Source organism: Lissotriton vulgaris, chromosome 7 (assembly GCF_964263255.1).
Source record: "Lissotriton vulgaris chromosome 7, aLisVul1.2, whole genome shotgun sequence".
Taxonomy (NCBI): domain Eukaryota; kingdom Metazoa; phylum Chordata; class Amphibia; order Caudata; family Salamandridae; genus Lissotriton; species Lissotriton vulgaris.
In genome coordinates, this window is record NC_141695.1 from 902440880 (window position 1) to 902466707 (window position 25828).

Here is a 25828-nt window from a genome sequence, read left to right on the forward strand (position 1 = left end):
GCTAACTGTGGTTCGTGGTGGGACAGAAGCATTTTCAGTTTTCTGCACTCCTTTGGGCGCACTGGTGCCCCTCAGGTGTTCATGAAAGTAGTGGCGGTGGTAGCAGCACACCTTCTGAAGTCAATGGCCCTAGTCTTCCCCCTACTTCGATGATTGTCTGTTAAAGGTGGATTTGGGTCAGCAGCAGACCCATCTCTCTACCTCACACATAGTTACAAAACTGGTGACCCCTTAAGGGAGAGGTGGAGATCAGAGGCCTCTGGTCTCCAGAGGAGGCTTAGCTCTAAAGCAACCTCCTGCAGTTGAGTGTCATTCACTTGACGTTGGAAAGATTTTCTTCCATCTGTCAAAGGGAGGCAGGTGCAGGTGCTTACGGACCACACCACCGCCGTGTGGCATTGCAACAAACAGGGTAGTGTGGAGCTTTGGACCCTTTGCCAGGAGGCCCTACTCCTCTGTCACTTGCTTGACCATCAAGGGATGTTCCTGGTGGCAAACCACCTGAGCAGGATCTTTGAATGCTACGCCAGGTGAGCTCAGCTTTCGATGGCTAGTGTATCACAAGTGGCAATTACACATGGTGATGGTGACGCAAAGATTCATTTGCAAATGGGCAGAACCTTTGCCCTATCTTTTCATCACCATGAGAAAGCTCAATGTCAGCAGTTCTGAGATTTGGAGTTTCCAAGGTGCCTTTCGTTGGGAGACTCTTTCGGCCTAGAGTAGCACTTGGGACTTCTGCATGCCTTCCTGTTGATACCACTCCTGACGAGAGATCTGAAGAAGATCAGAAACAACCAGGCCCAAGTCATCCTAGTGACAACGGATTGGGAATGGAGAGTATAGTATCTAGAACTCCTGGCCTTAGCAGCTGTCCTCCAATTGATCAGGCTTTTCCTTCAAGATGACCTGCTGTTGCAACAGGACAGGGTTCTGCACCCAGGCCTTTGCTATGTTCATCTACATGCATGGAGATTTAACAGTGACAGCTGAACACCTTTGACCTTCCTCTGGAGGTGGTTGGCGTCATCTTTGCAGCCAGGCATACCTTGATAAAAGACTGCATACATGGTTTGTTGGGACTTATTTATGGTTTGGAGTGGCACATGCTTGATTGATCCCCCTCCATGCCGAGTTATGTGATGTTCTGTTGTTTGATTTGGGTCTTGCCCTGCAAGGCTCTGCTTTGGGCATGTTATTTAAGTCACTAGTTGCAATGCATATTTTTAAAGGTCCTGAACACTTGTTTCCTCCCTCTCCTTTCATCATGCCTTAGTTGGACCTTAACATGGTCCTCACATATTTGTTATGTACTCCCTCTGAGCTGCTTCACAGCTGTCCTTTGCGGCACCTAACCCCCAAGACCCTGTTCTTTGTCACTTTCACCTCAGCGTGGCGAGTGAGTGAACTTCAGGCTCTGTGTGTTAACTCGCCAAACAATAACTTCTCAGACAATCTGGTTCTGCGCATGTGAGCATCCTACTTTCCAAAAGTTGTGATGCCTTTCCATGTCTTTAAAATTATTGCCGGCCTTCTGTGTCCTGCCTTACTTCTCTGTGGAGGAAAGACTCAAGATGTTCTACAAGCCCATTCCACCAGGGTCAAGGATGCTACTTCTCCAGTATTAGGGTGTCTTTCATAGATTCACATGCTTGAATATTCCCCGTTGTCGAAGTGGGAGTCCCACTGGAAATAAAATTGCAATAACATACCAATAACATATGTATGTAAATACATAACACATGAAATAATACTAGAAAATACATAATAATTACTCAAAAACAATTCCTACATAGGAATACATGGTAGAGAGAGAAAACACTTGTAACATATTCCTGTCATTATGTTAGTCCAAACTACAGCCAATCAGGCGCCAATACTCTTCCAGAACCTTCTCCTCAGAGCTCAGACCTTCAGATTTTCTACTGCACGTCGTGTGAAGGGAGTCTCCCTGAGCTCTGCTAAGTTTTCTCAACTTCAAGTTTTCCAGTCTTCCAGCATGTCTTCAAGTAAGAAGTCTTTATTTAGACCTTGCTCTTCTTGTGGGAGATTGCGTCTTTACTCTGAGGACCCCCACAAGAAGTGCATTTATTGTCTTTTTCCCGACCATGAGGTTGGTAACTGCAAGTTTTGAAGGACTTTCTCTACAAAGACCCATAAGGACAGAGAAGGCTGTTTCCTCATTTGGCTCCAGCGACTTAAGGATAAGGATTCAGCACTTTCAGATGCAGAAAGTTTGCAATGTGAACCTTCTAAAGCAGCCTCCAAACGTAGTAGTGTGCGGATATACCTTCACCTTTTCTAAAGAGGAAGAAACTTTCCCTCTCTGTGGCTCCTGCGGTGTCTTCACCACCTCCTACTACCTCTACGCCCATGAGACCTGGCTCGCAGGCGTCTTCTGCTGCATCCCATCATGTTTCTGCTCCGAAGCATGTTTTGTCATCGACTGGAGCGTCGACGATCGTCCCGACGACGAGATCTGCCGTCTCCGGATCGTCAACGGCGACTGTGACGACATCAGCCTCCGGATCGTCGTTGACGGCTACGTCGACGTCTTCCATGTCGACGAAGGTATCGCTTACCTTCAAGACTGTCTCATCGACGATGCCTATTTCATCGTCGTCGACGAAGAAATCTGCTTCGTCGTCAGCAAAGTCATCGTCGACGAAAGCTCACAAGAAATCTTCGTCGTCGGTCCCGTCAACAACGGCTCCGTCGACGGCGCCTTCATCAATACCAACGGCTTCGTCGACGACCTTACCATCTACGATGGTTCCGTCGACGACACCGTAGACGGTGGTTCCTTCATCGTTTGCTTCATTGCCTTTGGTGCCCTTGTCTTCCACCGGGTCTGGCTTTTCCACCGCCGACCCCTTTCATCATCGTCGTCAACGGCCAGTGGACCAACTATCCATCCCCGATCCTCAGCCTCCCTCGCCCATGTTCACCACAGGTTCTGAGCAGGATTCTGACTCTGGAAATGATGTGGGTGATTCCTTCAGAGTGGCACGCAGTCCTTCTGATCTGATTGTTAAGTGCCAGGATTACGGTGATGATGATGATGACGACAACCAGTATTCTCAGGCAGAAGACCTCTCTGTACAAGTTTCAACTGCGACACTACCTTTGTCGCTCATCTTCAATCTCCAACATATGTTGGATGACTACAACCGGCGTTTCCCGCCTTCTCCACAGGGTTCACCTATGCCTCATGTGCCTGCGGCTGCGGCGGCTCCTGTCCCTGTTCCGCCGCCATTGCCACCAATGCCTTCACCACAGGTTTAGAAGTCAGTAAAGATACACACTACGGTGTACCCGGTTGATGATGATGACATCATCCCAGAACAGGAAGATGGAGAAGTCCATGACGATGATGATGACGCCGCCACCCACATGGCTGAGTGGGACGACTACCAAATCCAGACGCCTTCCCCTTCTCCGGTGGAGCCCGGGGATTCTCCTCCAGTGGACATTGCAAGTTTCCATCAGCTGATGGATAGAGCGGCCCAGCGCTTCAAGTTGCTCAGAGTCCAGAGGAAGCACAACTGTTTCCTCTATGATTTTAAAAATCAACCATTCAAGCAAGTCCACACTATACCAATCATAGACTTTATATGGACTGAAGGGGTGAAGCTCATGCAAACTCCAAATTCGCTGCCAGCTCAACTGCCTCGCCTTGAGAAAAAATACAAGGCACCCATTGGTTCTCCTGCGTGCCTTGTCGCTCATCCAAAGCCTGACTCTATGGTCACTCAAGCTGCACAACGTTGTTCCCGTAATCCGGCATCTCCAATTTCAGCTTCTCTGGATCGGGAGGGCCTCGCCTGGACGCTATTGGACGCAAATTCTCCACTATGGCATCCACTACGGTGAGGGCGGCTAATGCTTTAGCCATCTTAGGTCGCTACGACCGCCAAATGTGGTCGGACTTGTCTGCCCTGGTGAACCTCATCCCTGACGCTTCCAAGGCTGAAGCTTTAAAGATTCTGCAGGACGGAGAGAGGACATCGGAGGAAATTATTGATTGTGCAGTTGACATTGCGTGCACTGGCTTTCGTCAGCTTGCTGGGGGCAGCGGTCTTGCGGAGGCAGGGTTGGTTACGGTCCACCTCTTTCCGCCAGGAGGTACAATCCAAAATCTTGGATATGCCATACGACGGTGAGTCGCTTTTTGGAGCGCACATAGATGAGGCTTTGCAGTCCATTGAAAAGGACACTGATACTGCTCACTCATTGGGACTTTACAGTTTCGGAAGCAGCCATTTCGGGGTGCGCTCGGACGCGGCACCTCCTCAACTTTTCGTGGGGGAAACACTCAATATCGCTCCTACCACCGAGGTAACCAAGGTTACTCTCCCAACCAACAGCAGTCCACCCAACAGCAGTCGTCCAAATCGTACAGGGTAAAATCCTCATGTAGAGGATCCACTCCCAAAAGTCAATGACTTAAGTATCCCCCCCTGTGTTGGAGGTCGCAACTCTCTATTCTTTTCTCAGTGGTCCTCCATCACCTCAGACCGCTGGGTTCTGGACATTGTGGCAAAGGGCCATGCTTCAGAGTTCATCAAGATTCCTCCTCCCACTCCACCGTCTGGCCCGCCTCCTCCCCACCTCAAGGAGCTTTTCCATCAAATTTGTCTTCTAATTCAGAAAGGTGCTGTCGAAGTGGTTCCCAAGTCTCAGAGAGTAAAGGGTTTCTGTTCCCGTTTCTTCCTAATACTCAAGAAGACGGGAGATTGGCGACCGATTCTGGATTTGCGAGCGCTCAACAGGTACCTCAAGAGCCAATCCTTCGAAATGCTTACGCTAGTAGAGATCCTGCGTCTTCTCTCCATGGGCGACTTCATGACTACCATTGACCTTCAGGATGCTTACTTCCATGTCCCAATTCTTCAAAAGCATCGGAAGTACTTGCGCTTCCGGGTGGGATGGAGAGACTTCCAGTTCAAGGTGTTGCCCTTCGGCCTCGGGTCCGCCCCTTGTGTCTTCGCGAAAGTATTGGCTCCAGTAGTGGCTTACCTGCGTCTCTGAGGCGTCCAAATCTTTCCATATCTGGATGACTGCATCCTCAAGTCACAGTCTCGAAAACAGCTGCTTCAACACACTCGTCTTTGTCAGGATGTGCTTCGATCTCTCGGCCTAGCCATCAATGCCGACAAGTCTCAGGTCGAACCGGTATCAAAGCAGGAATTTTCTGGGAGCAACATTAGACACAATGCTTTCAAAGGCATTCGTGTCCCGAGAGCGTCAACAAAAGATCCTCCACTTGGTGTCTCTTCTTCGGGCAAGACTGTCCGTTTCTGTCTGGATCTGAAAGTAATTTTTGGGGATGGCATCGTCTTGTATTGCACTGATCCCAAATTGCAGACTACGGACTCGCCCCATTCAGGAGGAATTGGAAGTACAGTGGCGTCAGGTCACCGGTTCTTTCAACGACCTTGTGGGTGTCACCGCTCGCATGAGGACAGCTCTCCAATGGTGGGCGCAACCGTCCAACCTTGCCACAGGAACATCTTTCCTCTTCACCACTCCAGAACTCACGCTCACAACAGACGCCTCTTTAGAAGGCTGGGGTGTGCACTTTTAAGGCCTCTCCATCAAAGGCAAATGGTCTCTCCTCCAACGCTCCTGGAGGTGATGGCAAATTTTCTGGCACTCAAGTCGTTCCTTCCTGTGATTCAAGGGGAATCGGTCCTCATTCAGACGGACAATACCACCAGTATGCACTATGTCAACAAGCAGGGCGGAACCAGGTCTCCAATCTTGTCCCGGCTGGCTCAGTCGATCTGGGATTGGGCAATCCGTCATCGAGTTACCCTGGCGGCGGTGCATCTGCCGGGCGTCTCCAACATTCTAGCGGATTCCCTCAGCAGGTCCGCGTCATCGACCCACGAGTGGGAGTTGCCTCAACCAACTCTCGACCTTGTTTTTGAACGATGGGGTCGTCCGTCTCTGGATCTCTTTGCAACACCGGAGAACCGGAAATGCCCATTTACGCAAATTGGCATCCCCACCACGGGTCGTGTGGGAATGCCCTTTTGATGAATTGGTGCGATCTATTCGCCTATGCTTTTTCATCAAATTCCGTTGGTGCCTCGTGTGCTGTGGAAGATGCGGAGGCAGCCCTGCCACATTCTCCTGATCGCCCCCAGATGGCCCCGACAGGCGTGGTTCTCGGAGTTGCTCCTTCTGTCCCAGTGCGAGCCCATCCTCCTTTATCCTCGACCGGACCTCCTCACGATGGACAAGGGTCAGATTTGCCATCCGAATCCCTCCTCTCTACAATTGTCGGCCTGGAACCTGAGCACCTTGAATTTGCGCATTTAAATATCTCACCGGAATGCAGAGACATTCTTGCTCAGGCCAGAGCTCCGTCTACCATTAAGACTTACAAGCTCAAATGGAAGAGGTTCTGCCATTGGTGCGTGGCTACTAATGTCCATCTTATCCATTCCACTCCGGAGCAGCTACTTCCGTTCTTTTTGGACCTGGCTCAATCCGGGCTTTCCCATGCTACTTTGAGAGTTTTCTTGGCGGCAATTTCTCGCTTCCGGCAGGATGGCTCCTCCTCTCTCTGATCTTCCAGAGTTATTTGTCAGTTTTTTAAAGGACTGTTCCGGAAGTTCCCACCTCTTCGGCATCCTCCTCCCACTTGGCATCTCAATGTCGTCTTAGCCCAACTAATGAAGGCTCCATTCGAGCCTATCCATAGGGCAGACTTAAAGTTTCTGACCTGGAAGGTAGCCCTTCTCCTTGCTCTGACATCATCTCGTCGCGTGAGTGATCTTCACGCTTTCACAGTTAAACCTCCTTTTCTTCAATTCAAACCTGACTGTGTGGTGCTTCTCACCAACCCGACTTTCCTGCCAAAGGTGCCTACGGATTTCCATCTAAAGGAGCCTGTTTTCTTAAAAACTTTCCTTGCCGATCCTCAATCTCCGGCAGAGCAGTGATTGCACTCTTTGGACATCAAACGATGCCTTACATTTTACGTCAACAGGACAGCCCCTTTTCGCAGGTCTGATCAACTGTTCATTGCCTACGGACGCATGCGTAAAGGGCGCCCTGTTACCAAACCAACTATTGCACGTTGGATTTCTTCAGCCATTGTCTTCTGCCGTCAGTAGTCCTGCAAGCCTCTACAATCTTCAGTGAGGGCTCATTCCACCAGGGCGATGTCATCCTCTACCGCCCTGTTTGTTGGTGTGCCGCTTCATCAGATCTGCCGAGCAGTCACGTGGTCCAACAGGCACACGTTCACGAAGCACTACTGCCTGGATGCCATCAACGAGGCGGATACAGCAGTGGGACAGGCAGTACTTTTTTTTTTTTAATGTTTTTATTCAGTTCTTGACAATCTATTCATAACATTCATTACAGAAAATCCAAAAAACAAAATGATAAGCTGAAGAACACATAATATAATATAACACCATCTCGAAAAAGAATAAAACCTAAAAAGAGAAATTTCACATTGAAAACATACATAGAAATTTAATCAAAATAGGTCCCCCATATTCTTTCAAATTTGTGCAGTCCCCTAATCCTTTGTGCATATATAAATGCACTTTTCCTTACTTCATTTTCTCATACCATTCATCTACAGATGGAACTACATCTGACTTCCAATACTTAAGAATCAGTGATCTAGCCACCGCTCCTATAATATACACCAGTTTTGCCAGTGACTCAGCCAGATTAAGCTCTGGATCAACACCAAATATAATCAGTCTTTCATAGTTAATAATCGTACAATGCATTTGAAGTGAAAGCAAAGAAAAAATGCCCTCCCAGAATGCCCCAATTCGGGGGCAGAAGGCTACTATATGAGACCAATTAGCCAAATCTGGTCCAGAACATCTAAAACAGGTGGACGACGTGTTACTGAAAATTCTAGCAATAACTGCGGGGGTATAATATAGCAGCCATTTACTAAAAAACAACATTCTCCTCCATTTAGCGCCTCTCAATACCGAGAAATTGATCTTATTTAAGGTTTTCCACATAGTGACTGTTAAGTTGAGACTCATGTTTCTGCCATTTTTTAGTTGCTTTGGTACTCAGGTCCTCCTCTCTACGCTGCGCTAGACTTCTTCTCCATTTTCCTGGTTTCATTAATAGTGAGGACCAAAAGAGATCATTGGTTAAATCTGAAGCTTGACTAATTTGTGCTAAGTCAGTTTGAGCTAAAACCTTATATAATAAATTATATGAACCCATAAGAAGAAAATTTCCCCCAGTTAGAGAAAGCATCTCATTAGGGGTTAACCAAGCTTCATTTTCCACGAAATTCAATAGTGTTGTAAACCCCAATCTGACCCAGTTTTGTATAATTTCTGGCCCCATTTTATACCAAAGCCTAAAATAGCTTCACTAAATGGAGTTTTTAAGCTAAAGAGGGAAAGTGAGTATCTCTTCAGCATGGCGTCTCGTTTTAAAAAAAAAAACAATTTAAAACCTTATATCTGACTAGTTTAGGAGATTTGAGTATGGATAATGGAGAAGGGATTTTGGCTTCTTTACAGATTGATAAAACATTTTTTTTATAAACAGTACCTTACTCGACATTAGGTGTTAAAATCTCGAGAGATACTGTGTGTTGATTCGATACCCTCCAAGTGCTTCAAATTCTGCAAAAACAGAGCCCGTGCTTGCGAATGCATCTCAGGTTTAAGAAGGAGCATTATATCATCTGCATATAATTTGATTTTATACATAGAGGCCATAGGTGGTAGAATATCTAAAGACTTCCGTATTGCCACCGCCAGAGGCTCTATGAAGAAGGCAAAGAGAACAGGGGACAATGGACAACCCTGCCTTGTCCCTCTTTGCACTGAAATTGAGCCCACCATGAATTTATTAATAAGCACATGGGCTTTTGCACCTTGATAGAAATTTTTAACTAAAGTTGAAATTTGTGATGGGATTCCAAAAAATTGTAAAATAGAAACAAGTGTATCCCAGACCACCAAATCAAAAGCCTTTTCTGCATCTAAAAGAAAAACTAAAGCCGGCACCTTGCATGTTTCAATATAATCTAAGGCCTCAACCAAATAGTGAGTGTTGGTGATGAGTTGCCGACCTGTAATAAATCAATTTTGATCTGAATGAATCAGTTGCGAAGATATATAATTAAAACGTACTGAAAGTAATTTAGTAATGATTTTATAGTCGGAGTTCAACAAAGTGATGGGTCTATAAGAGTTAGGATCATTTGCTTCCTTCCCTTTTTTCAGGAAACTGGCCACAGTCCCATCATGAAATGATGATGGAATTAAGCCACCTTCCAGCATAGAATTGGATAATAAAAGTAATAGTTTAGATAGGGAGGTAAAAAATATAACAAAAAATTCTGCAGGGAAACCGTCTGGTCCGCCTGCCTTACCATGTGGCAGACTTTTAACTACAGCTTTTAATTCATCCTCCGAAAACGAAGTTGCCATTGCTACCTGATCCATATAAGAAAGAGTGGGTAAATTATGCTTGTCTAAAAAATTGTTTCATCTGTTTTGATCCGTAATATGGTGCGAAGTATACATTTTCTCGTAATGAGAGAACATAATCTGCCCTATCTCTGCTGCATCTGAGATATCAATATCATTTATTGGAGATTTAAGAGACCGAATTACATTCGCTGCCGCTTGTTCTTTGACCTGCCATGCCAAAAATGTACCCGTGAAATTGCTGTGTTCGTATATTTTTTGAGCTTGTCTGCAGAAGATTTCCTCACTTCTTTCAAAGTAGTGTAAGCTCAGTTCACGTTTTGCAGCATTTAGATGAGTGTGTAGCCTAACAGATGGATTATGATACATTTGTTCTACCAAATCCTGGATATTCTGCTGTAATAGATTCTTTGTATCCCTAAAAGCAGCTGACTCCCGCGCATCCCTTCCGATAGCAATCTCCCGGATGAACGCCTTAAGTGAGTCCCATACCACATAGATAGGGGCAGTCCCGATATTTCGTTCAATAAAGTCATTTATCTCATTTTTCAATAGGGTCATCCAGGTCACATCAGACAGGTATGATTTATTAAACAACCAGCGTTTTACAACGTTTGTACTCTCCTCGAACATCAATTCTAGCGTTAACATTGCATGGCCGGAAAAACCGTTATGTAGAATTCGTTGGTAGTAATTCTTAAATTTTGAGGAAACCAGCAAAAAATCGATACGAGAAAATGACCTATGTCTTCCCGACCAGCAAGTATACTCTCTTTTATGAGGATTTATAGAACGCCAAGGATCAACAAGATCTAAAGTCCTTCCGTTATTCGAAATTGTCTTAAATGCTTTAGGTTTCAATTGTTTTTTACCACCCGTGCTAGAATCTAAATTCAGGTCCAGACGTATATTAAAATCCTCCCCAATCACAATATCTCCTCCAACCATCAAAAGAGACTGAAACATTTCCTCATAAATTTCAGAATTGTCGTTTACTGGAGCATAAAAGCTTACAAATGTGATGGGAGATGGCCTATTCTTGAATTTACATGTGGCCCAACACCATCGACCCCGGCTCCCTGCCTTTGATTGCAAGATCTCTATCTCCAAATTCTTATTAATGAAAAGTGCTACTCCCCTCTGTGACTCTGGAAAAAAAAGAGAACTCCCGATACGAGGCCCACCCTTTAAACATAGAAAAATGATCCGCTTTTGAGAGAGGGATGTGAGTTTCTTGTAAAAGAATAACTGCCGGACTTTCAGTCAAGACCCATTTCTCTATCGCCCGCATTTTTTTTTATTATTTAGACCGTTCACGTTAAAAGAAACAATTTTTATGGCATTTTTAACCATTCTAATAGTGTTTACTTAAATTCAATAATATGATTACTCCCTCTTTGCATGTCATACCCTTTTTTTTTAAACGAACTACACTCTGTTCTGAATCCATCACAAAAGCTACTTTTATCTTCAGCAAACCTAACCACGTAAAAATGAAAACAGAATTTTGCCAGGAACTGCATTTTTTTTTTTACTGTTTTTTCCCCCTAACCATCCCCCTTCTTTCACCTGTGGCACCCTCCTCGCTCTACCTCCCTCCTCCCACGCTCACCACAGGAACCTCTCCCTTCCATATGAGGTGTCGTGATGATACACCCCTTCAACCTTCCTGCCCTGCCCCCACCCCAGTAGTGTACGAAATAAAACATCAAGTGGAGAAAACAAACGATTGTAAAGAAAATCCGAATATCGCATGCAAGCAGTCTGTCTTATGTCCGAATTTAACCATTTTGAATCCCATGTAATAACTCCTGTGTTGCCTCAACATCCGATAGCATATAGAATTTGCCTTTAAAGAGCATTCTAAGTTTTGATTGCTGAGCATTCATTGCTTGTGCACCATGGGCTTTAAAAAGATGAAGGATTTTATCAAATTCTTTCCTACGTCTTGCTGCTGCTGCAGACATATCGGAGAAAATCCGGCATTTCACTGTGGCAGTCACCGGAAACTGTCTCTGCCGAATTGCTCTAGATCGAATTTGCTCCTTAACCCTAACATCAGCAAAGCTGATGAGGATAGTCCGAGGTAGCGTGGAGTTCGAGGGGAGGTGTGCAGGAACTCAATGAGCTCTGGTGATAGTTAAATCCCCTTTGTGTTCCGGTATCACCCCCTGTTGGAGAAATGTAGAAACCCATTGAAGCATGTCTGACCCCTCAATTCCTCGGGGACCCCCACTATGCGAAGATTGGATCTTCTGTTGTATTCTCCAGATCATCCAACTTATTCTCAAGGGCCCTAGATGTTTTGGATACGTCTACAGTTTCTTTCTTTACTGCAACCATTTGATCCTCAAGAGAGGAAATCCTTTCCTCTGCCTCAGACGAGCTGGAAAAGTGGACACTAGCTCTTCGATTTTGTCTAACCTCTGATGGATTGCTGACAACTCCACGTTTTGTGATCTCTTTATCTCTCTTAATTCATCTAATATTACGTTTAGCATGTCTTTTACTGACATCTTCATCTCTCCTTCTGTTTCCGTATCCATCTCTAATACAGGGGCTGTAGGACCTGCCACCACCGCAGCCAGATTTTTATCAGATATAGATGGAGATTGAGGTACTGTACTCATTAAATCCTCTTTTCCTAGAGCAACAGAGTCCAGTGAATCAACTGTTATTTGCTTTAAATCAGATGCAGATGCAGATGCAGAAGCAGAAGTGAATACTGCGGAGCCAAATTGTGCAGGTGGAGCTGAGATAATAGAAGTGCTGACAGCCAAACTTGAATCCCTTGTACAAACTGAATGATTCTGAGTTATTGCCACATTTGAGAAGGTTTCCGAGGTCACATTGTTGGGCACAAGAGGTAGAGTTTTTTTTTACAAACAGAGGAAATTGTTTGGACGGAGGGGGGGGGGGGGGTGGGGGGGGGGCTGAGGAGGTACAAGAATATCGGATTTATCTCCAGTATGGAGCTCGACAACTTTGTCCCCCAAACTCATATGAATTAGATCGTCTGTTAATAAATCCTCTGTCTCTGAGCATTCCGATGAATGCGCTGAATCCACCTCCTTTATATTGCCTCCATCTGTTAATTTAGCCATAGCCTCAGCCTCTTTTGCCTGCTGTCGGCGTTGCTTAGCTTTGCGTGCATTTAGTAATTTCCCCATGCCAGCAGTGGCTCAGTTATTCACGGGTTCCAGATCCTCCCCTCTTTTTTCCCTCCTTTTCTTTCACTCTTTTCCTCGCAAAGAGTTATTGCAGAGATATTGAGAGTTTTGCAAAGTTTTTTATAAAGTACAGGCAGATTACCCCTTATCGCTCAGCGAAAAGACCATTGACCTCTGTATTCCTTCGAAGAATATATATATATATTTTTTTATAGTGGACTTACAAACTCTTGTACACACCTGTATACACCAGGATAATATTGCTCCTCTGCTCCTTCTGTTTTTTGACAAAATTCCGATAGACAAAGTTCTCTTCCAAAACAATAATTCCCTTTAAAGTATTTTGAGGGAGGACCAGCTACTGCTGGCCGCGGACACAAAACACAACGTGTCTCCTCTGCTCCTTCCGTATTTCAGTCTTTAACAGTCTTCGTATTTTAAATGCGCAACTCCCCCTCAGAGCGCTCAATGGGAGCCGCCGTTCACCTCCTCAAAAAGCAGCGTGGTGTTCTCAGCCTTGCTCCGCTATTCAATCAGGCCGTTTATCAGAAAAGCATGTTAATTAGCATGCCACCGTTCACTACCTCAAAAAGCAGCGTGGTGTTCTCAGCCTTGCTCCGCTATTCAAGTCAGGCTGTTTATCAGATAAGCAAGCCACCGGGGAATTACTATCCCCTACCACACCACTGTTATTCTTTTCCAAAACGATAGCTCCCTTTAAAGTGTTCGTAGGAGGGCCAACAACTACTAGCCGCTGACACAGAGCACACCGTATCTCCTCTGCTCCTTCCGTATTTTCACAAATGCAAAACTGCCCTCGGAATGCTCAAGGCCGTTTTATCAGAAGAGAGTGTTCACTATAAAGCCGCCATTCACTGCCTCAAGAAAGCGGCGTGGTGCTCTCAGCCTTGCTCTGCTTCAATCAGGCCGTTAATCAGAAAAGCAAACCACCGGAGAATTGCCATCCGCTGCCTCTTCACGGTGATACCAGTTTTACTCGAGCGTCAAAAAAAATAGCCTCTGGGAGCGCTCCTGCGAAGACGCTCGCTTTCTCTCTGCTACGGGAAACAAACGCCTTCCACCATCGCGGACCTCGTGTGGGGGAGGGGCAGCAGCACGGCACTCAGGTGCTACGTGGAGGCGTGGAGCTCCACTGTAGCGTCCGAGTGGTCCGACAGGCAGTACTTCGTCATCTTTTCAAATAAGGTGAGCCTCTGTCTTCCCTCCTCCGCTATGGTTTTATATGATTGCTATCAGTACTTACATGACTGTATTATGATTGTCTCTTTGGTTTCTCCATGCTGTTACATAGCAATCGGGCCTCTTCGGCTGTTACTGCTCTCTATTCTATTCATGCATGTGAATCTATGAAAGACACCCTAATACTGGAAAAGAACAATTGTTGCTTACCTGTAAACAGGTGGTTCTCCAGTATTGGTGTCTTTCATAGATTCACATGCGACCCACCCACCTCCCCTCAGAGGCTCGCTTCTCCTCATCAACTCTTTTGTCACTCTTGTGCTACGAAAATCTGAGGGTCTGAGCCCTGAGGAGAAGGTTCTGGAAGGGTGCTGGCGACTGATTGGCTGTAGTTTGGACTAACATAATGACAGGAATATGTTACCAGTGTTTTCTCTCTCTACCATGTATTCCTATGTAGGAATTGTTTTTGAGTAATTATTATGTATTTTCTAGTATTATTTCATGTGTTATGTATTTACATACATATGTTATTGGTATGTTATTGCTATTTTATTTACCGTGGGACTCGCACTTCGACGACGGGGAATATTCAAGCATGTGAATCTATGAAAGACACCAATACTGGAGAACCACCTGTTTACAGGTAAGTAACAATTGTTCTACTGCATTGTCAGCCGGAGTTTCTCTCCTGGTCGTCGGCCAGACGACTTTGTGGGTTCCATGTGTTCTTGAAGCACTACTCTCTGGATAGCCAAGTTTGCAGAGAAGGGCATATCGCCCACTCAGTCCTTCAGGACTTCTTGGTTTTAGCCAATTCACAGACCCACCTCGTTCTAGGTAATATTCTGATATCTATTCAGAAGGTGAGAAATCTGTGGTTAGAAGTCTCTGTCAGAAGAGTAAGCTGCTTACCTTTGGTATCACTCTTTCTGGTAGAGACTGTCTACCATAGATTCTTTAATGAATCTCCCATCGTCCCCATTCTGTGAATTTACCTCTACCCATTAATAAGATCCCAAACCTAGGAATCTGCACACTGTTCTAAGCCAATGTGCTGTTGGGGATCTGCATCTTGGTGTGCGGACAGCCTCCATAGCAACTGACAACAGCGCTCAGGAGTGGCGCCTATTTAGTCTTCCACACATCATTTCAGGAGCGGAGCGGTGCCAGTGAAGAGCTGAATGACATCACCTATCGGCATGCAGAGGTACTGTTGAAAAGTTTCCACATCCATTCGGACACCTGGGTAATAATTCAAAGATGAGTAATAGAAGGTTAGATAGGCTCTACCAGAAAGAGCATTAGCGAAGGTAAGTAACTTGGGCTCAGATGTACTAATAACTGGTCACAAAAAACGTCACAATTTGCGACCAGTATTTTTGCGACAAGGGTGATAATTTGTGAACCGACCTATGTACTAATAAGTTGGTTTGCAAATTACCAGTTCCTAATGGGTCGCTATTCAACCTATCATGAATGTTAATGAGGTAGGTCGCAAATTGTGACGACCCACTAGGAATCACTGCCATCACAGGGAATGTGGCCTGTTGAATCAGCAAACCACCATGTCTGTGATTGCTTTTAAATAAAGCATTTTTTAATGCAACTAATTTTCCTTAAAGAAAAAAATAATTACTTTTCATGTTTTTAAGGGTAGGCATTGTTCCATTTTTGTTGTTGCACTGTTATTAGAAGTCTTCCAGCTTTAATTTTTGATGTATATTGTATTACAGATTTCACTAAGCTCTGCTTTTTCTTCTAGAAACATTGCGACCGGCAGAAAGCCAATTTAAGAATCCGATTTAAGCCGTCCCTTTTCCAGCACGTTGGTACGCATTCCTCCTTGGCAGGAAAGATACAGAAACTGAAAGTAGGTACCCTGCTTCGTGTAGGGTAAGAATAGCAGAAATATCTTCTTTGCTAAACATGATTTCAATGAATTGTTGCCTTCTACATCACTGACTCTTCTTCTTTCTGCTGTGAAAAGGATAAAGACTTCGGGAAACAAGCCCTGCGAAAAGAGCATGTGAACCCTCCTGCGGAGGTCAGCACTAGCCTCAAAACATACCAGCACTTCACGTTGGAGAAAGCCTATCTGCGTGAGGACTTCTTTTGGGCATTCACGCCAACTGCTGGAGACTTTGTTCGCTTTCGTTTTTTCAAACCACTGAAGGTGGAACGGTCAGTGCTAATTTCTTTGTCATTTTGCCAAAGTTCAAATGAAAATTAGATTATTAATTCTGACAGGATTTCATGTACATGCATGTGTGGCAGCAGCATCTTTTAGACTTAGGTTTATAAATAAATATTTGCTTATAAGGACTGCCAGGCCCATCCCTGTCAATTTACTGTTATACCTGATTCCCTCCAGTCTATTGTGTGTCTGAAGCGACTGGACTTTACTGCAGTGGTTGCATAGTTCTTTCGAAGTCGCAGCATGGGTGACTGCGAACACCCAATTTACTTTAATTCTTTTTTTCTTGCCGTGTATAGCATATGTACTGTTTTTGGGTTGGTTTAGAGACCTATTTTATTTCTGTGTTCTACTTTGTTTTTTTAAGCTTAGGATCTGTTAAACTGTTTATATACCTCTTTAAATGCCACAATACTTGCAGTTTCTTCTACCACACTTCTGATCGTCGATCCTATTAGCTTTCCTGTTTAGGGATCTAACATCAGATTGACTCATTTAACCTTTCCCCTTACTTTAAAACTAGAGTCCTTGTGATTTCTTTCATTGTCGTTTAGAGATCTTCAGATAAGAGCTTTCCTGAGAAGAGAAAATGAGAGTTAAAGGATAATCTTTTCTCCGGCTTGCATGCCAGATTCTGAATGCCACTGGTAATTCTTGTTCCACCAAGTTTCATTCCATTCCAGCCCCACTTAAAAATAAAGATAAAGATGTACAGATGATGGCTGCCTCCCTGCTACACCCCAAGATTGTGTAACTGTTCCCAGTACCAGTGGTCTGGAGACTATTCTCATTCCTTCACCTCTGTGCATAATTAGTTGGTTCAGTCAGTGGCAGCATCCCAGCTCCTATCAAACTTCTACTGGTACAACGAACCTCGAAGCTATTAGAAAATTTGGAGATCCCGGAAGTTAAAAAAAGGAAGCCATTAGCCCCCACCTATAGGGAAGTCAATTCTATGGTCTTGATTTTGTTCTAGTGATACAAGTGAGATATATGTGATGGTCCCTTCTGGTACTTATGGTAACACCATATTGTCACACCCTTTGAGCTCTAGCTGGAGACAACTGAGTTTCCCCCCTAGGCTTTACTTATCATGGAATAGAGTTTGAAAAAGCACAGATGCATGAAGACAAGAGAACGATCAAGTGGGGATTGAAGTAGGAGGTAAGCGAATAATGTTTGTGTCATTGATACCCCCGGGTTATGTAAGATGGGGTCTGTTGATTAAGGAATGGATTAAGTGAGTCTACTGCCAATAAAAATGCTTTACAGAGAATATTCAAGTGGCTAAAAGAAAAGAAGACAGCAAACATAGCTCAAAAATAGATAAAACCACTCTGTCACAGAAAGAAATTTTGAAAGACGGTCTATCATTCATTTAAAATGTATACCTTGGAAGATGCAATACAATTAAAATGTGTTTTCTAGGAAGATCGAAAACAAATGTTCAGCAATAAAGAAGCAGGACCACAAATAACATGTGATGAAAGAGAAGCTATCAATGTTATGTGTCTCCTGCTTAGAATAAAATTAAGCACCCTGAGTTGGGTAATCTTCTCTCCAAATCCATTCAGAGTTTTGTCGGTGATATAAATAAGGATGTGGCAGCAGTTAAAAATGGCACTGGCTGTAGATAGCTGTTGACAAGCTAGTCCCACCAAAATATATCTCCAGCCATAAATGTGGCCCCTTAGCACTGTGGTTAACTATCACGTTGGTAGATGAGAAAAAATGCTGTAATAAATTGGAAAGAGCTTGGAGGAGATGTTAATTACCTGCGGATGAGGTAATTTGTAAAGAGGCTTTAAAAAAAGATCATGCAGCAAGTGCGGTAGCACAAAGTAGCTATTTTGAGAACAAAATATCCACAGCATCCAATAGTGCGCAAGAAATGTTTTAAATCGCCACCAATAGGGCATGTGAGCATCTTACTGCGGTCTACTTGCTTTGGTGTACCAAGCTTGAGGATTGTTTTGAAGACAAAATCATAATAATGAAGCTTAATCTACATCCTTTTATAATGCCATCTGCTGTGGAGACTTCTATGGTCTATTGGGCTTTGTCCATGACTTGTGCTCTTTGTCAGTTTGAGTCAGTCTCCCTTGAGGAGTAAAAAAGGGACATTGTGGAGTGTGGGTCAGGGTCACCAGCTGACCCTTATGCTCTTTCTTTATTGGCGCAGGCATTAGAAGTTATCAATTCTGTGTACAATCAACATTTTAATATTTCCCTTCCGATGCCACAGTTCCCGCTAATCTGGAAACAAGCTAAAGTGATCCCACTTTTACAAAGCCTTTGCCTGATGGTTCCCAGGTGTCCAGCTGTTCAGATTCCATTGAATTGACTTTGGACCAAGAAAAAAAGTGCCACCTTGATTTTATTCGACATTTCGGTGGCATTTGATACCGTCTCACATACCATCCTTCTGCAGCACCTCTCAGATATTTGAATGGGAGGCCAGGCATTGGAGTTGAATCATGCCTTCCTTGAAAACACTGGGCAGGCTGTTTCGATGCCCTTATGCATCTGCTACCCAGGCTGTCAATGTTGGAGTACCTCAGGGATCATCTCTGAGCCCAACTTTATTTAATATATATATGTCTCAACTGGCATTATTGTTTGAGTCCTTTGGTATCAAGATAATCTCATGCAGTTGATACTCCGCTCCTTTTTTTCATGTGAGAATGGCTCTTAAGCAGGCTAGGAGTCCTTTAAGCCGTGTCTGGGAGCATTGATGAAGTGGTTGCAGACCAATTACTTCAATGCTGTTCTCCTAAGATAAAATATCCTCTTGTTCTTTTCCCTCCTACCTCGTGGTGGGGGAACTGTTGGCCAGATGTGTTGCATTCACCCCCTCTGAATGAATTTGTGTGTCAAGTTCGAACAATGACTCTCTTTCCTGCCCCAAGTTTCGGCTGTGGTGGGCTCTTGTTTTGCATTAATGAGGGCTATCAAGATATGTTTTTCTGATACCACATGATTCTCAGAAAACTGTGGTGCATGCTTTGATTACTTCAAGGCTGGACAATGCCAACGTACTCTATTTATGCATGCCAGGTTGCCATTTTCAAGTGGCTCAGAACAAGGCTGTTTAAAATAACTCGTTGGATATCCATCTCTGTCCACCTTATGGCATTGCATTGGTTGAAAATTAAGAAGAAAATATTACTTAATTCCTGGGTGTTGGTTCATGGAGCCTTCTCCGAGTCAGGATCCCCAGTACCTAATCTATGGATCTGATAGAGACTACTTGCCTAGAATTATCCCCAGGCGTGAGACTGGATCCAGAAAACTTTTTGCCACAGCATCCTTGCCGCGCTGGGGGGACGGCACCATGCGACTCCGCCCTGATGTCGTTCGTGACGTTAGCGAGGATACATAAGTCCCACCCTGGTGCGACTACGTCAGTTTTTTCTCTTTTCTGCATGCAACGCGGATACGGATTGTGTCCTGGCAGCCTTTTCAGGCCTTCTTTTCTTTTTCACAATTTGGCGTTGTGGAACAGTGTGCGAATGCCTTTGGGCTTCAAGACGTGTACCTCTTGTGCACGTCCCATGTCGGCGACGGACCCTCACACGATTTGCATGTGGTGCCTGGGCGAGCACCACGTCTCGACCGATTGCGACGCCTGCCTGCACCTTAAGCCTAAGTCACGGCGGGAGCGCCGGATGAAGTTGCTGTTGGCTCGCTTGTCCAAGGTCTGTGTCGTCCCAGCGTCCGTCCCCTACCTCGGACGCCAGGAACCGCTTGTTCCGTCTGCGACATCGTCCCTCACCACGGCCCCAAGGGCGTTGCTCTCCGACTGGTAGGTCCTTCAGCTGGTGTCCGAGGCCCTGTCCTCCTTCAGTGGTGGGCGCTGGTTCCCCTTGGGACGTGCGCCCCCGCCTTCCTTCCCGCCCTTTCCTGGCATTGGGGCGACTAGGGCCCAAATGACAGCCTACGCTGCAGCTTTGCAGGCTTCTTTGGCCCCTCCTCCAACTCCTGATACGTCCGCGGATCCCTTGCCTCTCGTGGGGACTTCTGCCGAGTCGCTGGCGTCTCTGGCCCCGGCGCTGAAGGTTTCGGCTTCAGGTCGTAGGAGGGCGGTGTCGTCGAAGTGTAGTCCTTCGGGGCTCCCCTCTTTGGCGCCTGGCGTCCCTGCCTCGCTGCAAATCTCTACGGGGCTCCCTGTGGTGTCGCAGGAGATCGCCGTGATTCCGGGCTTGCCCCCGAGTCCCGCTCGGTCCTCTGAGCAGGCAGCTGCCTCGCCAGCGCAGTTGCGGCACCGGGAGCCTTCCTCCCCGGGTCTGACGGAGTCACGGATGGAGGCTGGGACCTGGGGTGCTTTCGCGAGTCCCTCTCGGTCCTCAACGCGGACCCCTGCCCCGTCTGAAGCCAATCCGGTGCCTTTTCGGCGCTGCTCCTTTGTCGTACCGGCATCAACCCCGCCCCATTCTCCTGGGGAGCACGTGGTGGCAGAGGTCGACCCGGCGCCACAAATGCCCACTGCAGCGCCGATCAACGTCGATCAGGCGGACTCCACGGAGCCATGCCAGCTTCTGGTTCTTGATTTGTCTCCTGAGGTTCCTTCCTCTCCAGAGGGCTATCATCTGTTGGTGTCTTCTTCCCTGGAGACATGGTGCCGCATTGTTGCCTTTATCACCGGCATCCTCCAGGGAGGGCTCCTCACCGTCCCCACGGCCTAATTCTCGAACCCTTCTTTCCGTTGCTCACAGCTGCCTTGTCCACCTTCCACTACGGCCCCTCAGGTTCCCCACTCATCTGTGGACCCCCCCACTATTCCGGGGCTGGCCGCTTCCCCTGGACTTAGGGACAAACGGGTCAGTCTGCAGCCGTCGCCCATGGAGGAATTACTTTCTCCTCCGCTGCGCCCTACAGAGGCCAGTGTTGCCTTTGTTCGAGATATTTCAACGGCCACTGGCATTTTGCGAATGGGTGAACCTGTCGCTCCCATTTCCTGCAGATGACATTTTGGAAGTTTTCCACCAGGGCTCTGGTGGACGGAGCTGTGCCTTCCTTTTGAAGCATCGCTCAACAATTCCCTTCTGGGGGCTTGGGGGCGCCCTGCCACGGGTGATCCGGATCCTCAGCCGCTCCTGCATCACCACCGTCCTTTTCCTCATGACCCAGTATGCCTTTCCTTCCACCCTTCTACTCAAGGTTCTCTTCTACGGGATTGTACTGCCTAAACCACGACTTCGGGAACAACGAACGACCATTACTTAACCTCTACATTTTAAACCACTACTACCTAAACCACGAAAAAAATTGATTTAATGACACTTTTTCAATTTATGCCATTTTTTTTCTAAAATACTTGTTAAGATCTGTTTACAAAAACGAGCACACTGGTCATATTCTGTTCGTAAATCGAAAGCATTTACAATTGAGAAATCAAAGCAACACTGCCATCTCCTGACATAAACCGGTAAATTAAATGTAAACCAATTTCTTCAACAACCTTAGCTGTATTTAAAAATTAACTATTACGAATTTAATCATCACGTTATGTTTCTAAATATATATATTTTTTTATTCGTATTTGTGGGGGGAGACCCCCCACCTACCCATTTAAACATTTTCCTTGCATGCGTCTTTGTGGGGGGAACCCCCCACACCCCTGATTTACCCTCAATCACCTTTTAAAAGCATGGTTCTTATTTCTTCCCGAGTTGGGGGGACAGAGATGAGTGATGTAAGTTGTTGTAAAGGAATTCGTTGTTAATGAAGCTCGTTGATAATGAACTCGTGGTAAAGTGTTTGGTCGTTGTTTGGGATTCGTGGTTCAGGTTATTCGTTATTCATACTTACTTCGTTGTTAAGGATGTTTCCTCTTCTATGGACAGCTTTTCCGTCCTTGCCTGTAGTGTTGTTCCCTTCGTCTTAGGAGGCCCGGTATTTGGATTCATGGGGGCGTAATGTTTTCGCTTCTTCCAGTTCTGTCTTGTGGGCGCTCAACGCTCTGTGTGTGTTGGCTAGGGCTACTTCCAGCCTGTGGGATTCTCTGGAGTCCCTTCTTTCTCATGTCCCTCATGAGGGTGCCCATGCTTATTTGCGCCACCATGTGTTGGATGGTAGGGAGTTGGCCGCGTTTATTCTTCGTGCGGCCTTGGATGTTGACCATGCTTTCGGCCGTGCTATGCCCACTTCTGTGGCTCTCCGTCGCCATGCTTGGCTGCGTGATGCTGTTTTTCCTGAAAATATTAGGGAGCATCTGGTTGACCTGCCCTTTGATGGGGTCCTTCTTTTTAACACTCATGCGGCCTCTGCCATTCAGCGTCTTCTTGCGGTGCTCCGTCCCCCTCCTCCTCCGTAGGCTGGTTTGTTGATCCTCCTGGACTCGATGGGGGGTGTTATCCCACCTGCTCCTAGAAGCTAGTGTTTGGAGGGACCGTTATACTTTGTGTGATTTGCTGTGCCTTCAGGGTCCCTTGGTCAGCCCCTCTCTTCGCTTGGTTGCTGGTTCAGCCTCTTTTTGTTAAGATTATACTTTTTGGCTGATTACTAAGCCATCTGTGGTTTCTGCCACAGGTCTTATGTTCTTGTTCTTTGATGCAGGATTTTTTCCTTAAGATTGGTTCCCATACTTTCTTTTGAGACGTGTCTTACCCTAAGTGGGGTACTTGTAGCTATTGTATAGCTCTGTCTTACGCTGGAAGCGTGTCGCTGTATTCCGCTGGTGCGGCTTCTTGGTGTTTAGCTGCGCGTGGCTCTGCTATCTACGGGGTTGTGCTACGGTGCTTTTGCCCTTTTGTCCGCCGTTTTGGCCTGGTCCTCTGTCTGGTGTTTCCACGAGGGATAATTTCCTGTGTTGACGGCTTGGTCCGTCCTACTTGTTTCTCCTCTTATCTTCCGTCTGGTCACTTTTCTTTCGTGGGTCGGTTTCTGTCCGGAGCGGTCTCCTTCTAGGAGTCATTCGGGATTTCTCTGGCCTTGCTTTTGTTTTGAGCCCGGCGTGGTCAGGGTGTTCGGTTTTGTGGCGTTTGTCAGCATCCAGTTGCGCCCGCTTGCTCTTCTGGTCTACGGCCTGGGACCTTAGCTTGGGCCCTTGCGCTTGTCACGTTGCGGCGTCTCGCCGTTCCCGAATAGCCGCCAGACACATGCAGGTATCGGATCCTCACTTTGGGGCGGAAGTCGAGTCCCAGTCTAGTCCTTCTTGACCCGCCTTCCTCTGCCGAAGCACTTCCGGGCGAGACGCTTAAACGCTGCGTTTCCCGCCGGCTCCGTACTTCGGATACTTCCTGATCCACCTGAGAGCATTCGGAACCCAGAGAAGCTACGGACTACTCTCCTGCCTTCCGTACTGTGCCGCGCTGAAGCGCTACCCTTGGTCTCCTGTGTCGATACGCTACCGTGCACGAACGCTGTTCAGCGGTGCCGCGTGGTAGCGTTTGTCTTGGTTTTCCTTTCTTGGTTTCTACCGCGCAGGAGCGTTATATTTTGTTTGCTTTATCACCGCACTGGAGCACTATACTTGTTTGTACTATCACCGCGCTGGAGCGTTACATTTTGTTTGCACTGTCACCGCGCAGGAGCGCTATACTTTGGTTGGTTATTGCCACGCACTGAGGTTTGCTTGGTTTTCCTTTATTGGTTTCTACCGCGCAGGAGCGCTGTTCATTGTTTGCAGTCACCGCGCAGGAGCACTATACCCTGGTTGGTTATTGCCGCGCTCTGGCGCTTGCCTTGGTTTTCCTTTCTCCATGATTTCCTTGGTTCCGGGATCTACGTGAGCCCTGGTGAGTTTGTGGAGAAGGTGATCCTTCCTGCATGTGTTTAGAGGTGTGGTCTTTTCCTAATTGGGTCTTAATTGTTTCCCCAGCTATATCACGATCCTTCCCAGCTCCACAACCACCAAAGCCTCTTCGTTCCTTTTTGGCTCCCTTCCCTGGTTCCATCTCATCCCTGCTGGGCGCCACTCTGCGCACGGGTCAGGTGGGTACAGGGGCGGTGGCTCTTGTCGTCTCTGCGGAATCGCTTCACAAGCAAAGGTGAGTCTTGTGGGGCAACCCAACAGAATCCGAAGCCCAAGTAAACCATTCCGCCCAGACGACATGGGTGACCCGGAGGTCTCCCTGCAAGACATAGCAGCCTTACTGGCTGCCATGCAGGCAGAAAACCTCAGACTACGCCATGACATGACGGCCATGCAGAGCCAGTTGGCGGCCGCAACCACCAGCCCTTTGGGGACCACCCGTAGCCCCAGAGTCAGACAAGAAGGGTTGCTAAGACCGCCTACGTTTACTTTTGGTTGGTCCTCCACTGCTACCAATCAGGACACAGCTATACAGGTTGTCACACCCCACCCGGTGCAGCTGGCTTCACCTGAACGTTTCTACGGCGACAGTTCCAAATACGGCGTCTTATTCCATCAGTGCCATTTGCATTTCATGGCCAGGGCATCAGCCGCTCCCGACGACGCCTCGAAAGTCGCATTTATACTATCATATATGAGTGGGGACGCCGCCCAGTGGTCCATTTCGCTAGTAGAAAATGATGACCCCATGCTTACTGACCTACCAACGTTTAAGGAAGCCATGCAGCGGATGTTCGCCCGTCACACCTTAGTGCAAGCCGCAGACAACGAGCTACTCAATCTAAAGCAAGGCAAAAACGACTTGCTCCATTACATTACTGTGTTCAGCAGGCTCGTCATCGAGGCCCATTGGCCCGAATCCAAGAAGGTGTCAGTGTTCTATCGGCGTTTGCGTGATGACCTAAAGGATCTCATATCACAGCTGCCCAATCCGCCTGACGAAATAGGCCCTTTCATAGATCTGGTGGTCAAGATGGACTTCCGGCTACAGGAAAGAAGAACCGAAAAAGGGAAAGGCAGCGACAACTGCTTCCTGTCTTTCGGGGACAAGGGCTCGGAAAAAGGCAAAGAGGAAGCTACTCCTCCAGGCGATACCCAGGAACCTATGCAGATAGGAGGCATCAGAGGACCCCTTTACAGTAAGGAAAGAGAAAAGAGGAGGAAACAGAACCAGTGCCTGTATTGTGGCAAAAGCTGGCATTTCGTCAGGGAATGCCCGGTGAAACCTACACGCCCTCAGAGCAGAAGGCCTTTCGTGTTACCCATCAACAAAGGAGACAAGACAGGAAATGAGACAACACAGTAGACAAAGGGGTCCGTCCTCTGGGTTTTTCTTCCTGCAACTCTGCGATCCCTGCAATCTTCGACGGCAGTAACCACGTAGGAGTGGAAGTGACCTTGCAGAATCAAACAGGCAATACTTGGCTGGTAACCGCCCTGCTGGACTCCAGTGCAACTGGATACTTTATTGACACTAGCTATTCACAAGCCTTGGGCATGAACACGGTGCCAAAGGCACAACCTGAAACGGTCAAGGCAGTGGATGGAACGGACCTAACTTCCGGCCTTATCTGGCGTCAAACCGAAGACATGAGCATGACCTTCACGAATGGCCACGCCGAGTCCATCAGCTTCGACGTGATTGACGCTCCCCAGTTCAAGGTCATATTGGGTCTGCCATGGTTAGTTGACCACAATCCCCGGATCAATTGGGTGTCCAGAATAATAACCTTGGATTCGGAACGTTCCTGCAGGACCTTTTACACAGACGACAACTCACTCGGTATTCGTTCCATACAAGCACGCTCGTTACCCTTACGGGGCATGGGTATGGTTACCCAAGCAGAAGTACCAGAGGCCTATCTGGATTTGGTGGATGTGTTCGACAAGAAAGGAGTCAACACCCTACCACCACATCGTTCCTTTGATTGCAGGATAGACCTGATACCCGGCTCCACGTTACCATGCAGTAGAATCTATTCCCTCACGGAGAAGGAGAATG

General features: G+C 46.7%; 1 protein-coding gene across 1 annotated transcript in view; it reads left to right on the forward strand.

The window, feature by feature from the left end:
• MGAT4B (alpha-1,3-mannosyl-glycoprotein 4-beta-N-acetylglucosaminyltransferase B) overlaps positions 1 to 25828 on the forward strand; it is a 1389535-nt gene that overhangs the window by 1060586 nt on the left and 303121 nt on the right. Inside the window, exons 10-11 of the mRNA XM_086931341.1 lie at positions 15579 to 15686; positions 15804 to 15997. Of these exons, the coding sequence (XP_086787467.1) occupies positions 15579 to 15686; positions 15804 to 15997 (302 nt within the window). The remainder of the gene's footprint in view (positions 1 to 15578; positions 15687 to 15803; positions 15998 to 25828) is intronic.